Consider the following 15,695-nt stretch of genomic DNA (forward strand, 5'->3'; position numbering starts at 1 on the left):
CTGTACTATAATTCTAGGCCCATGTTTCTAGGATTATATTTGGGGCCAATTCGATTGTTCTGAAAGCAGGTCACACCCTCCACGGGTTTGTCCAAATAGTTACAACCAATGGCGTTGTCATAAACCCTGTTTCATGCAGTTGAAAGCAAAGACAATAACCAACTGAGAATTCTCTCTCTCTCTCTCTCTCTCTCTCTCTCTCTCTCTCTCTCTCTCTCTCTCTCTCTCTCTCTCTCTCTCTCCTTTGAAAAACTGAATGACATACAGCCTCCGTTGAACGTACCTGTATTGACATATCTTGTCACTCATACGCATGATTGTGTAAGTGATGTCAACTCCGCCTCCAAATTTATCTTTGTATAGCAAGGTGTTGTTGCCAAAGGATACTCCGTTCTCCCGAGCTGTCACTGCAAATAAAGAGAAGTTTATGTCAATCTCTTGGGTGTGTTGTTGGTTTTGACTTTGGTTTTATTTTCTCTCTCTCTCTCTCTCTCTCTCTCTCTCTCTCTCTCTCTCTCTCTCTCTCTCGTTATACTTACTGAGACAGCAGACGCCGAATCCCAGAGCGCAAGGCCCTTTGTTGACTCCTCCCTTCTTGTAGCACTCGAGCTTGGCTAAGCAGGTTCCGTTTCGACCATCCCCGGCGTTGCATTTCTCGTTCGAGATCCGCACGATGGTCAAAGGAGCCAAGGGAAAATGGTCTGGGGATTAGAGAAGTTGAATCGTATAAAAAGTTTGTCTTTACAGTTGAAAATTCTTTCCAAAAATCTGGCTTTCCAAAATTCCGGGGGATGGTCCTAGAATTGTAAATATTTGTACTTTTGTAAATAAGTTTATGGCACAGTGATACTAATTTGCTTATTGAGTTTAGGGACAAATTATATTAATTTGCTAAATGATTATGACAAAAGAAGTTATTCTATTTAGGCGATTATTTTATGGTAAAACTGAAATATAATTGAAAAAATAATGGTCTGGGGATTAGAGATCTAGAATGGTATTTTGAATCTTTTTGCTGTCTTAAGAATAATTTTGTTTTTACAGTGGGAATCTTTTTGCAAAAATCTGGCGCTCCAGAATTCCGAATATTTTTTTTTTTGTGTGGGGGGGGGGGGGAATAAAGTGATTTATAGTTTGCATTCAGAGATTGATTCTCTCGGCTGACATATTGATGGTTATGGAATTGTAATTATTTATACTAATTTTCTAATTAAGTTTGTGGTACAGTAATACTAATTTTTTTTAAATTGACTTTATGGTAAAATATATTTGATTCCTTATGCCATTTACATTGATATACAGTAGATGGTTTAAGTTAACCATTGTTCTTTTAGATTGATGACAGTATAATTGTTATTATGCGTGATGGAACAGAGATGGCATTGTCCTATTTTCCTTCTGTAGCAAAATGTACAGATTAGCTTGACTGAAAGTCATCGCTGTCATGTTGATTTAAGGTTTATCTACAAATTCACAGAGCACAATTGTTGGGCCCGGTTTTTTTACTACATTCTAAATAATCCTTTTGAATAATATTGTTACTATGTCCTTTTGGTGAACTTTCCTTTTTGATTACAAAGGGATATTTCATCAGATAGAAGCTAGATTTCTCGCTAGATAGTCGTTTTGATGTGTAATGAAACTCATGAAGCCAACTGGAGTTTGTTATATTTTTAATGAGAGATAAACAACTGAAGCCACTTAGGGATTAATAGTGGGAAGAATTTTATTGGGAATTTTCCTAGCACTTCATCTTCATTAAATGCTGTCGGATGTCCAACATTTTCTGGACGGGTAGGTCTTCATCTTAAGAGTTTTCTATTTTTCTAATTTTCTTTTCAATTTAGCCATTTGCTTTACCTCTGTCATATGGAACTTTGGGTTTCCTCCTGAGTTGCACCTCGGTGCCTAATAGCTTCACCGGTATTAGCACTATGCCATAAAGCCTAAATTCCATAAATACAATCAAATTTTAACTTTTAGAGGTTTGTCTGTCTGTCTGTCCTTGGCGGGAGGGAGATGTTAACTCTCATTTTTCATAGCCCCTGTTTCTTTTTTTATGGTATGATGTTATAAGATGTTATAGATTAAAGCATGAATTGCCCGCCCTGTCAGCTGATGCATTGAATGAATAATATAAACAATAAAAACAATTTCCAGTTGTAGTAATTTCATCCACGCAATCGCTTTCATTTAAGCTAAAATATTTTTTTCTTTAGAAACTTCATGCGTAAGTATTCACTTCAACCAGACCAAATTCACAAAGCATTTTCTTCCTTGAATGGAAAAAAACAACAAACACCGAGTGGTGCTTAATGGAATATTATGGTAACGTGATATGTTTTTCCAATTTTCCACGCCTAATGTATTCAATTATTGTCAGCATGAGCCCTGATTGGCCCTATTTTAGACCTTTTTGTGTATGCTTAAATAGACGTTAAGAAAAATTTAAACGTTGAGGTCAGTGTTAATAAATTTTACATATTCATATCAATGGTTACCTCCTGCTAAGTTTAAGCGTGAATATGGTGTTATCAGTTATCTCACAGGAGAGATGGAAGATAAGTACTTTTAGATGGGAGGTTATTGAGAGGGAAGGCAGAGAAAATACAGTACTGTAGATCTACTGTTGGCCTGGTCAATTAAAATTAGGCTAACTATAGTTACCTCTGGTAGGTCATCTCTCCCATATAAAGAACAAGTGTGTGTGTGTGTGTGTGTATATATATATATATATATATATATATATATATATATATATATATATATATATATATATGTCCTAATTCGTGTCTTTAGATGTCTTGTATATCACGGTAAATGAACTCAATATTCATGAGTATTCCACAAAAATCTATGTGCTTGCATGTTTTGTAATGGCTGCATTTTGATAACGAAGGCAGTAGTTAGTTGCCGATGAGCACTCGGGTTGATAAGTCCCTCACCTGAGAGGGTAGATTGTGTAATGTGTACTTATTCTTTTTCTTTTCATTTAGGGGTTTATTTCTCGCCCTCCATCAGACACTAAGAGTCTGTTCAGGCGGGCTTTGATGTGTGGAAATAATTTTTTTCCAGTTTATACTTTGCTCTCTGTCTTTTCACTTATTCGCTAGCATTTGTATTCAGGCTTAATAGTTTTCAGATAACTAATATAACACTTTCCAAAGAGATAAGTCTTCAGGTTTTTCTTGAAAGCTGCCACATTTTTGCTATTCTTGACATCAAGTGGAAGGTCGTTGAAGAGTCTCGGTGCTGCATAACAAAACGTTCTTCCTCTTATTGCATGATTCACACTAATTTTGAATAGTCTATATGGGTCATCAGCATGTCTAACTCTTACAGCAGCTTTAGTAGCTTGAGGGTAGGGGACCAAGCAATCACGAAGATATTTAGGCTTATCACTTGTAAGTGCTTTGAGTCAACAAACAAATCTTAAATTCAATTCTTGCCTTAATAGGTAACCAATGTAGATCGATCAGTGCAGGAGTTATTCTCTCCCGAAATGTAATGCCTTTTATCAATCTAGCCGCCTGGTTTTGCACATTTTGAAGCTTTCTTTGTAGTGTATTGGGCAATTTATAGTACAGACAATTACGTGACTCATCACTAAATTTTTTGTACTGCCCACCGTTAAATATTTTTTAATAAATGCTTACGAACAAATCTTTTATAATAAATAAAGAAAACCCACATGCCGACGTCTCTTTATCTGTCTGCATGGGTCACACACACACACACACACACACATATATATATATATATGTGTGTGTGTATATGTATATATATGTGTATATATATGTATATATATGTGTATATATATGTATATATATGTATGTATATATATATATATATATATATATATATATATATATATATATGTGTGTGTGTATGTATATGTGTATATATATATATATATATATATATGTGTGTGTGTGTGTGTGTGTATATGTATATGTATATATAGATATATATCTATATCTATATATATATATATATATATATATATATATATATATATATATATATATATATATAATCTTTCCGGTCATACTCAGCTCTCCTCGTCCCTCGGGTAGGTGAGAGGGAGTACACATACCCTTATGAGAGGTGTGTGCGCATTTGCGCATATCTATAAAATTTTCAGCCGTAGTTTTTGACGGGTCGTGTACGCTAGTGATGATTTATTTTATAGGTAGTAGGTTGGCCAGGGCACCAGCCAGCCGTTGAGATACCACCGCTAGAGAGTTATGGGGTCCTTTGACTGTCCGGGCATTACTACATTGGATCCTTCTCTCTGGTTACGGTTCATTTTACCTTTGCCTATACATACACCGAATAGTCTGGCCTATTCTTTACATATTCTCATCTGTCCCCATACACCTGACAACATTGAGATTTCCAAACAATTCTTCTTCACCCAAGGGGTTAACTACTGTACTGTAATTGTTCATAGTTACTTTATTCTTGGTAAGGGGAGAAGAGAGACTTAAGCTCTGGAAAGCAGCTCTTCTAGGTGAAGGACACTCCAAAATCAAACCATTGTTCTCTAGTTTTGGGTAGTGCCATAGCCTTTGTACCATGGTCTTCCACTGTCTTGGGTTAGAGTTCTCTTTCTTGCGGGTAGACTCGGACACTATTTTATTTCATTTCTCTCCCTCTTATTTTGTTATAAGTTTTTATAGGTTATGTAGGGAGTATATATTTTAATGTTGTTACTATGTTTTTCCTTGTTTCCTTTCCTCACTGGGCTATTTTTCCTGTTGGAGCCCCTGGGCTTATAGCATCTTGCTTTTCCAACTAAGGTTGTAGCTTAGCAAGTAATAATAATAATAATAATAATAATATTAATAACAACTCGAGTTCCCTTAGATATGTTGTTGACGCTCGGTGTTGTGACGCCAGTGTAATATAGAATTAATCAAGTTACTCAATAGCTAGTCTGATTAAGTAAGCTATTGACGGAATTAATCATTTTTTCCAGTTGGTTAGATCTAAAAGATAGCATTAAAAGATGTAATTTTTTATTGTTCACTTGATAAAGGTATATGAAATAAACTCCAATTTGCATTTTAAATTAGATTACTTGTGTTGATCTAGAGGGTTTGTAGTTTTGTGTTTTAATGGACGTTTTATTTTACAATGCAGTATTCTCTTAAGTGGAGATATTGAAAAAAAATATCTTATCTGGATAGTATTTAGTTTTTTTTTTTCTTCAAATTAAGAAACTCATCTTGTCGGTGAAAACTTGATTAAGACTGAACCAGTAATAACGTCTGTCATAGCTTCGTATGCTATCCAAGGGATGTCGTAATTTCGTATGCTCTCACAAAAGTTTGCACACCCAAACCGGTATTATGCAGATTAGCGGCGTGTTAACCAGATATTCCTCCTGGCCGCAAAACTACATAGTTCCCCTCCTCAGCGAATACAGCTCAGCAAACATAACACTGAAGTGTTCTTCATTAACCTAAAAATGTAAATTTTGATGAGTTTCAACCGCTGCTTTGAACGGAAATTGTTTCCCATTTAAGACTCCTGCTTTAACTGGAACGTCTGTTGTCTTAGATTTCTCATTTTAATGAAGTGTTGAAACTTAAACTTTGGTGGGAGAGTGGTTCTTTGTGCAATATATTGCCGTCAAGTTGAAAGTTAATTGGACTTTCTTAGTAGTTGTTATTGCGTTTATGGTAATTTACTCGTTCCGAACTCTGCTGAGCCTATTTGTTATAATGCACTTACGATCATGAACACAACTGCCTTGTGGTTACCGTTTCTTTTATTCGTGAAAAAATTATGTGGATAAGGAAACGATTTAAGGTAGATGGTATTATGAGAATTTATGAATTCACATCCTACTGTATTTCAAGGCTAAGAGTGGGAGTGCGCCAGTCTTATTAAATTAATAGTATAATAGTCTATTTCCAATTTATATACTTGGTATATATCTATATTAAAAATATTCTAAAACATCAATCAAAATTATACATATATGAAGAAGTTAAATGATCGCTGTGGGCTTTGTATAAAGAATACGATCAGTAGTCTACTATACTACTAACGTTTCCAGAGGCCGTGTAATAGTGTTTTTTTTTAAATAACTCCTAAAATAACTGATGGATTACCATGATATCCAAGCAGGGAGCGCTTCATACAATGGCCTAATTTTGGGAAATACTGTGCATTGCCAATTACGTTTCAATAACTTTTTTACTTGAGAAAATGAGGCTAAAGCCAGTCTTAGCCACCCACACATTCGCAAAAGTGATGACGTCCCTCAGTGACGTTGTTATAACGTTTCTTCTCCTGTACCTCCCATCCCCCGAATTGTTAAACGCCTGTTTAACCCCATAGATAAATGTCATATGACCTACCCCAAGCAATACGAAATTCTTTGTCAGTAGAAATTCAGCATACCTGGTAATGTGATTCGTGACTTTAGACTTTACCTAAACACAAGACCAACGTTTTATATCTTACCCACTCACTCACATTGAAGATCAAGAATGAGACTTATGACAGGAGACGAAAGAAGCCATGCTAACCCTACACTTCGCACTTCAAGCGAGTGTTGGTAAAGCAATAGAAATATAGTTTTCTTTAGGTTAAGCCGTAGGACTCATTCTTCCATACAACACAGGTTACTCGATACATCAATTGCCAGGAAGAAAATGACAGAGAGCATTGTTTGATATAATTTATCATATCAATTTCACCAGAGAGAGTAGCTTGAATTCCTTAGAAGGTATACTTCTAAAAGATGTTTCATATAAGGGCATTGACATCGGCCATTTGATAAATTTTGAAATCATACGTGTATATATATATATATATATATATATATATATATATATATATATATATATATATATATATATATATATATATATATATGGCTAGCAATATATTGCAATATATCATGTACTTATTAAAGTCATACTTTTCTTACCGATTTATACTAATTTTCAGGCGGTTTCTTTCTTTCTCTCTGTTGTAAATGGTGAAGAGTTTCAGCGCAAATGTAGTTTTGCAATGGCGAGGACAAAGCAACATATTTGCCATGACTAAAGTCGAATCTATATGAAATAGTTCAGAGCTACTACTACAACTGCTGCCGATGATTACCTTGGATGTACTAAAGTGCTCTGAGGTAGGAGTCGAAGTCGGTGAAATTATTTCTGAGTCCTGCTCCAGTCTTGCCCCAATAACATCATTCCAAATATACAACTCTCTCAAGGAAAAAAATTGTTTTCTATTTCTACTAATGTTTTTATTTTATTTTATTTTTTTTTTTATTTCTTAGTCGCAAATCTAAAATTTGTAGGAGTCCGAGTAGAATATCTCTCATTGCGATTCCACACCCCTGTTTTAAACCTCTTCTATTATGTTTGATAATTTGTGTTAACCATCTAAACATTATCTACCACCATAAAACATTTTATTGCTCTTCCGACTCATTTTATATGTGCAGTACACAATCTTTCCTAACAGGGATTTACTCGGTAGCCTAATAACAATGGGAATGAAGGAAAGAAGGCAAGAAGGAAGGGGGGGGGGGAGAGTTTTAGGATAGCCATAGGTGTAAACACCGAAGGAGGGTTGGGGGAACCTCTGCGTCACAGTTACGTAATTAAGTACCACTTCTTCGAAACGCTCTGAAGGAAGGGAAGAAGTTCTTATTTTTTATAAGAGTAAACGGGTTAATTAAGCACATCTGTCAATTCATTGTACCACCAAAAATTAGGCCAATGTTTGAAACATTCATTGCTGTAGTTTCATGGAAATTCATAAGCCGGTTTGTTAGATATTTGGGCAAAACACTATTACACGGCCTCTTGAAACGATAGTAGTATAGGATCATAGACCCAATTTAACATATTTAGTTTTTTGCATTTCTGTATACTCGAGAAATACTGACATTTGTCGTCCATGTATTTTATGGCTTTGCTCAGTGGTGAGAAAAGTTTCTTCACTGTATCACTATCATCTAAATATTCATGTATGATTATTTATAATGAATACAATTTTTGAGAAGTTAAAATAGCAATAGATTTGCACGGAGCTATTATAGATGAAAATGAAAGACCAAAGCAAAGACTGGTTCGTTTCTCATTCGTCTTAAATGCTCAAGTGACACCAGTTTGTAATGGTTTAGCATTTGGATCCGTGAACAGTAGGGTAATGGTAAAATTATTCGTATCATATTTTCATTTTATGCACAAAAAACCGCATGGGTTTGTGGGTCCTTGGCCAGGAACCGAACTACAGATTTTGGTGTTAATTCAGCCGTAGTCATACAATTTAGGATGATAGTACATTGACAGACATTATCGTCTAAATTCACTCTGTTGATATATTTTATAACGCACTTATTTGTAATTAGCTATGAAAAATTCATACTAACGCCACCTGTAAACGTGACGGTAGAACACCATTGAAAATGATAAACAAAATAAGTAAAATGGTGTAAACATGCAAAGGTAGGTTGATCAAGGCATCGGACACCTGTTGAGATGATTCCACTGGATAATCGAGGCAAGGCTCTTCTCTTGACATATACTTAATCGAATAGGTTGGGATATTACTGACATATTATCCTCTTTCCTCACATAAATGATAATACTAAGCATAATTCACCTAACACTCAGTTGTGGAGCTATTGAAACTGCTCTGCGGTATGGATGGATGAGAGACTCGTTACCTCCGCCAACGTTATGTTTCACCCTCTGTTTGTGTGTGCGCGTGTAAGCGTTTGTGAACAGCTTCCTGGCCACAATTTTAATCGTAAAGTAATGAAACTTCCAGGGATTAACTTATGTAAAAAGCTGGAAATGCTTAAATTTTGGAAGCTCAATGTCACAGTTAACCAAAATGTCCAATTCACGTAATCAGCCATAAGTTTGGACGTCGTTGTCACAGAGACTTCAAACTTGGTTCATATTTGAGTGTATGAAAAGCCACGTTAATTAACACATGTTAAGGTCGAAGGTCAAGCAAAAGGTCATTAACCATATGGCCACAATTTCAATCGTAAAGTAATGAAAATTGCTGGGATTTTAAACTACTATGTAAAGAGTTAGAAATGATTAAATTTTGGGAGGTCAAGGTCGCGGTCGAGCAAAACGTCCAAAATAAGTGCAAAGGTCTAGAAATAAGCTGTCCTGGCAAAGGTCTACACTCTTCTGAGTGCCCCTTTAGTTAGCTATGAGATGGGCACTCCATAATCAAACCCATGTTCTATATTCTTGGATAGTGCTATAGCCTGTTGACTGGGACCTTCCACTCTTAGGTTAGAGTTCTTTAGCTTGAGGTCCCGTAGGGGTGGTGTTAATGCCGTCAGTGTACCTCATGCAATGCACTGTAGGCGTTATTCAGGGGGTCTTTTCCATGCACTTTCGGCCCACGCTTTATACCCTATTACCTCATCTTCGTTCCCGGTTTATTTCTTCTAACTTTCTCTTAGTGAAATTGTAAGGATTTCCCCCAATTGCAGTTAGATACTGAATTGCCTCTCGGGCCCCAGGGCCAATGTATATCCCAAAATGGTAATTCTAATCTGATCTTGCCTGAGGGTACACCAAACACGCATTCCTGTCAATTTGCTCTTCCTCGTGTCTTTCAAACATGGTGTCCACCAAGTTTCATAGAAGGGCCGAGGATGCCTCTAATCTTTTTCTTTTATCTCTTATGTATTTCTTCTGTATCTTTCAGTTTCTTCTGTATCTTTCATGTGTCGACAAATTGCATTTAAAAATACAACGGTCGATTGTGCAATCTTTTAAGTCCAAGCAGTTATGCGATACTATTGTACGCGATCCGTCTAAAATGACGGGTAACAAATTAGATAAATATGCACACACGCGTCCCCTCTCACCATGGTATGATTACTTCCTCTCCCCTGCCCCTACCCGAGGGCCGGTGAGAGCTAAGCGTGACCGGAATATATATATATATATATATATATATTTTCTCTCTCTCTCTCTCTCTCTCTCTCTCTCTCTCTCTCTCTCTCTCTCTCTCTCTCTCTCTCTCTCTCTCTCTCTCTCTCTCTATATATATATATATATATTATATATGAAATATATATATCCAAACATTTGCTCTTTATTATATAGGGGAGATGCCAGTTCATATTTAGAGCTCGAAGAGAAAACATCTTTGCCCTATTTCTTCTGGTTAGGTGTTACAGGATATGAAGATTAATTCGTCTGAAGGTGGCCATCGTTCGTTTTGCGGTTTTGAGGTGTTGTTTACCACATCCTCTTGTTACTTGATCGTCGTATTTTTTATATCTCATATTTTAGTCAGGCTGTTGAAATAATTTTTAGGTGCTTACCATGTCTAATTGCATATTTGTTTCGACAATCTGTCACAGTATTGTGTTGATGTGGGAATTAAGAAATGTGATGCTATTGCGGCTTTAAATGTGCTTTTGAATTGCAGATTTTCAAATGTTTTCTTTCAGTAGACAAAGCTGTCGGTTCTAAAGAGACGAAAAACACATATGGCTTTTTAGGTGTTGTAGATTGAACAACAGATGTTTTATGTATAAAAAAAAGTATGGTTTTCATATAAGTTTTAATTGCATTTGTTGCTGACGTCATTCCTTTTGATTTGTGCGTATATTTTTGCTAACGTCATTCAGTTTGATTTGTTTCAAGCATGTGGGAGGTGTCAAATTCTTTTTTTTTTTTTTTTTTTAAGGAGATAAGGAAAGGGGAAGATTACTTAGTTTAGCCCCCCTGCCTCTTCTCCTTATTCACCATTCCAGAAAAAAATTCTTCCCTCAACCATGATACTCCATGTAACAGGGCTGGTAATATTGCTGTAAATTATTGATGTGGAGGTAATTGTAGACTAACCCTTGAAAAAGGGAACGTCCTATGATTAATAGAAATAAAAAACCAGTGATAGGATTCCACAGCTTATTATTATTATTATTACTTGCAAAGCTACAACCCTAGTTTGGAAAAGCATAATGGTATAAACCCAATGGCTCCAACAGGGAAAATAGCCCAGTGAGGAAAAGAAATAAGGAAAAACTACAAGAGAAGATTAGGTACAATAATATCACCAAAACAAATCTTCAATATATAAACTACAAAATTTTGAAGATAACGGGATAAAAACTTCAAATTAATAAGAGGAAGAGAAACAAGATAGAATAGTGCGCCTGAGTGTACCCTCAAGGAAGAGATCAAACACGCAAGACAGTGGAAGACCATGGTACAGAGGCTATGGCACTACCCAAGACTAGAGAACAATGGTTTGATTTTGGAGTGTCCTTCTCCTAGAAGAGTTGCTTACCATAGCTAAAGAGTCTCTTACCAAGAGGAAAGTAGCCACTGACCAATTACAATGCAGTAGTTAACCTCTTGAGAGAAGAAGAATTGTTTGGTAATTTCAGTGTTGTCAAGTGTATGAGGAAATAGAAGAATGTGTAAAGAATAGGCCAGGCTATTATGTGTATGTGTCGGCAAAAATGGAATTAGCCGTAATCAGAGAAAGGGATCCAATGCATTGCTGTCTGGCCAGTCAAAGGACCCAATAACACAGTAGTGGTAGTATCTCAACGTAGCGGAGAAGGTCCAGTTACCGAGTCAAGAAGCAGTCAAATTATTGCGAACTTGAACGCAAAAAGTTTTGAGATACACCGTTTCTCATTTTAGTGGAACAATGACATAAGCACCTACGATCCGCAGAAAAGTAGGTCAGCTAGCAAACATTGGAAAAGTACATATTGCAATAAATGTCTCGTATGTGGTCATGAAATGTCAGAGTAACAGAGTAGTAATAGTCATGAAAATAAATAATATTCACAAACGATTTTTTTTCAATTTACCGGAATTGATAGGAAATTATCTGTAGAGTTCCATGTTGGAGCGTAGATGCGTTAAATGAATAATAAGAACGAGTGCAGTTATGCAAGCATATGTACAGTATGTTTCTAATCATGAAACTCGGTTCTTCTGAATGTAGTTTTTTTATTTATTTATTTATTTATTAATTATATATAAATAACACGGACAGTCGATTGTATTATTAGCAAGTCCAGCCCCTTCCTCCAGTCAAGGGTATCACTATCGCTCAATTCAAAATGGGTGATGAACATAATTTTTTGGTTTATATTGGCCAAGAAAAAATAGCAAGTATTGCGAATTATCTGACAATTGAATTTTGTTTATTTATCCTGTTTATTCAGTACCTTAAATATCATAGTCTTAACTATAATGTTAGTTACTGATAACCTCATAACGCGTTAATAATAACTCCCAGTTTATATATAAAATGTTTGAAAAATTTAGTTTAAATCCGTTCGTGCGTCTGCACTGAATTATTTACCTGGCGCAAGTGGCATTCCGGCGAGGGGAAAATGTTTGCGTGTTGAAGATTATAAATTTTTAAAAATAAATCCGAATTACTATGGAATTCTCTTAGTGATTATCTGGGGGAGTATCTTGAAGAATGTTTTAAATTATTATTATTATTATTATTATTATTATTATTATTATTGTTATTATTATCATCATCATCATTATTGTTATTAGTGGTGTTGGGTTTATCTTGCGAAGTATCTTGAAGAATGTATTTTTATTTTATTTATTTATTCATTTATTAGTATTTAAAAAAATGTGTTTATCTTGAGGAATGGGTTATTTTTTTTATTTTATTTATTTATTATTGTTATTATTATTATTATTATTATTATTATTATTATTATTATTATTAAGAAACATTTACTCTCGGACATATCTTCATTGTTATAATTTCCCAGCAGGTGTTGGATGATGTACAAATTAACATGCCTGAAGGTGACCCCCGTTATGTGGTTTTGAGGTTTAGTTCTAAAAATCGTGATATGTAATATTTGGCTACCTCTTTTTTTTCCAACAAAAAATATGCACAACTCCATTTTCTAATTTTTTTCTCAACGTTGTCCAAGGAGTGTCTTATGTATTTTGAAAGGCGAATAAAATTACGTCTTCATCGTCGTCTTAGTTTTACTCTTAAATTTTTCTGATTGAAAGTTTTTATAATAGCTTTGTTATTTTGATTATGTAAGTCGTATCTTCGTTTTTATTTGCGACGTTATTCAAAAGTTTACTTAATGAAATGATTTATAATGAATTCCATTTCTTCGTCTTCGCATTTCTTTTGAATTCCATTTCATCGTCTTCGCATTTCTTGACTTGCGAGTTTCATAAATTTTCTGTGCGTCCATTCCATTTTTATATTTAGTACGGGCATTATTTCATAGGATAAAGCTCTAGCATCCCCCCCCCTACGTTTTGCTGTGCAAGGTTTAGATAAATGTGAGTTGTTGCCCTCTCCATCGGCTGTTGGATTTAAAAAAAAATAAAGTAGCAGCAATGACAATATATATGTGGATTATGAAAAAATAGATACAAAATAGATTATTTTTTTAGCATATCTGGTTAGGTAGTCACTTAAACCGGCTAAATTTATTAAGTATCACCTTTAATAAAATAGGAATGAAATATTAATTAGTGTATCATGCAACAATGTCAGCGTACGACTTACTTTCATTTGATAGAATTCATTCAAATAGAATAGGAAAACTGTGTCTGTAGGAATCCTGGCTAATCTAGGAGAGAGAGATTTAAATGTTGAATTCACTCAATAATTCTGGTTCAGAGTAGTCCATTCTGAGTTATATATCCATCCATCTATGTTTAACTCTTGCTTAGTCAAAAAAGAATATGGCGCTATCAGTTATTTATTGGTATTGAAGACCAATAAGAGAGGAGGGAGTGGAGACAGCCACTGTTTTGTTATATTTGAGGGGACGTTGTACTGCTGTCCTTAGTTTAGGACCTTTGGGGGACTTCCGGACTATCAGCACCCACCTTTTAGTCTTAATTTACATCCATTCGAGATTTATCTCTTCCAGGTTTCAGTGTAACTACGTATTTTTTACTTCTTGGTACAGTAGCAATATTATCCTCCAGTTATGTCAACTGGTCTTCACTTAACCAACGAAGACTGTTCATTTAGTATAGCATTAAGGTCTTTGGTTAGATTTAAATGTTGATAGTAGAAAGAGTGCAATTTCCCGTGGCTTACTTTGAAAGACGAAAGGCATTTTTTTGTGTTTGGAGATAAAAGGTCTTTTGATTTGGCCATTATGAACTTTTAATGAGAGCTTCCCCTTGTGAAGTTTGTCAGACTTATATGATTTTCTGGACAATGTTTAGTTTTTTTTTTTTATTATTAATTTAGGAATATAATTTGTTATTCAATATAATATATTCTCGGGTGTGTAAGTAATGAATTTTCTAGATAATTACTTCATCATTGAAATTATTTTGAAGCCATTTAATGGAGCTATCGAACTCTTTACCGGCGAAAATTATTTTATCCTTTTTTATACTAGAAAATTTTTTTGACGTTGGATGTTTTTTGTTCGTTTACATTTTTTTTCGTGTGGAACACAGTTTAAATAATAAATCTGTTCCAGTGTCAGAATCTGGCATGATTACTTCTTTGCACAAACTTGGCTTAAGAACAGTAGCTACAGGAAATTGGTCAGTTAACTCCTAGAAGTCTAATAGCTTAGGTCTTGGCTTCTTAACGAGCTCACTGATTTAACTACAAATGCAAATAATACTTGATTGCAATATAGAAGCGTGATTTTTCTGGTTTTGACATTCACTTTAAAATTGATATTTAAATTCTGTAAATTAGCAAAGAGAATGCACTAACATTACATCTATTGTGTAATCAATTACTATTTAAATTGTCAAAATGGCCGGATTGTTTGATATTTTCCAATGCAGTATTTGCAAGTTTAAATCGTGTCGCAACTGGGGAAGAATAATGATAGAAAACTAAATTCTGCTTAGGAATGACTTGACATCGTCGAAATACCATTCCTAAAGGCCAGAATTATTCACAAGAGGGAAAACATGAAAATTTAAAGCTTCTATCAGTGACAGAATTTTTTTTTTTAAAGTTAATTTGAGGCAAAGTAATTTTGTTGAATTATGAAAAGAACAGGTAATTATCATCTTTTGTAACAGTAATTAAGAAATGACGAGTCTTCAATCTAAAGACCAATAATAGGGCAGGAAAGAAGGGGAGGATTTGAACAAAGCAAAATTAAAGATGCGGGACAGCTAAGGCTAAAAAAATCCCTAAAAATCTAAAGTTAATGCAGGGGGTTTAGTGTTAGTGTAAGGTTTGTTGCAGAGGTCATTTACTAGTGCATGTGGAGCGTCACTTGATAAGTCATTTAAGGTTGCACCTCTCTCATCCCGTCGGCAACATCATAGAAAATTCAAGATGTCAAAGAAAAAAAAAATTATGAGAAATCACTTTTCTACTCACTGAAAATGGACCTGTAGCTTGGAAACCCCCATTCGGCAAGGCTGAAGTTCCCATGTACGCCCAAGAGAAAACTGGTCGCCACAAAAACAAAAATTACAGTTTTAACACCCATTGTAGTCTATCTCGAGTCGTTTCAGATATTGTATAGAATCTCCTCTGCTTCCTTAAGTCAGGAAGGGCAAACGATGCCCTTGGTACGGTGGCAGCTGTATTCTGAGAGTCCGAGTAGGAGGCGGCTGCTCCCCAGGCTCTATGGAGATCAAATGGCACGGTTTCCGAAACGCCTCCCAAAAGTAAGCCACGCGAGGAGGGCCCTTTGGTTTCCTCCGGTTTCGCGTGCAGAGGTTTTT

At 35.2% G+C, this 15,695-nt stretch overlaps 2 protein-coding genes across 2 annotated transcripts in view; both read right to left on the minus strand.

The window, feature by feature from the left end:
* LOC137621359 (uncharacterized) overlaps positions 1–15,588 on the minus strand; it is a 65,537-nt gene extending 49,949 nt beyond the window's left edge. The window contains exons 1-3 of the mRNA XM_068351658.1: positions 15,346–15,588; positions 540–701; positions 284–407 (exon numbers count right to left, since the gene is read on the minus strand). Of these exons, the coding sequence (XP_068207759.1) occupies positions 284–407; positions 540–701; positions 15,346–15,457 (398 nt within the window). The 5' untranslated portion in view covers positions 15,458–15,588. The remainder of the gene's footprint in view (positions 1–283; positions 408–539; positions 702–15,345) is intronic.
* Positions 1–15,695, minus strand: part of LOC137621652 (ankyrin repeat and BTB/POZ domain-containing protein 2) — a 622,846-nt gene that overhangs the window by 138,047 nt on the left and 469,104 nt on the right. The gene's annotated exons all lie outside the window — the stretch shown is intronic.

The sequence above is a fragment of the Palaemon carinicauda genome, chromosome 28 (assembly GCF_036898095.1).
Source record: "Palaemon carinicauda isolate YSFRI2023 chromosome 28, ASM3689809v2, whole genome shotgun sequence".
Lineage (NCBI taxonomy): Eukaryota > Metazoa > Arthropoda > Malacostraca > Decapoda > Palaemonidae > Palaemon > Palaemon carinicauda.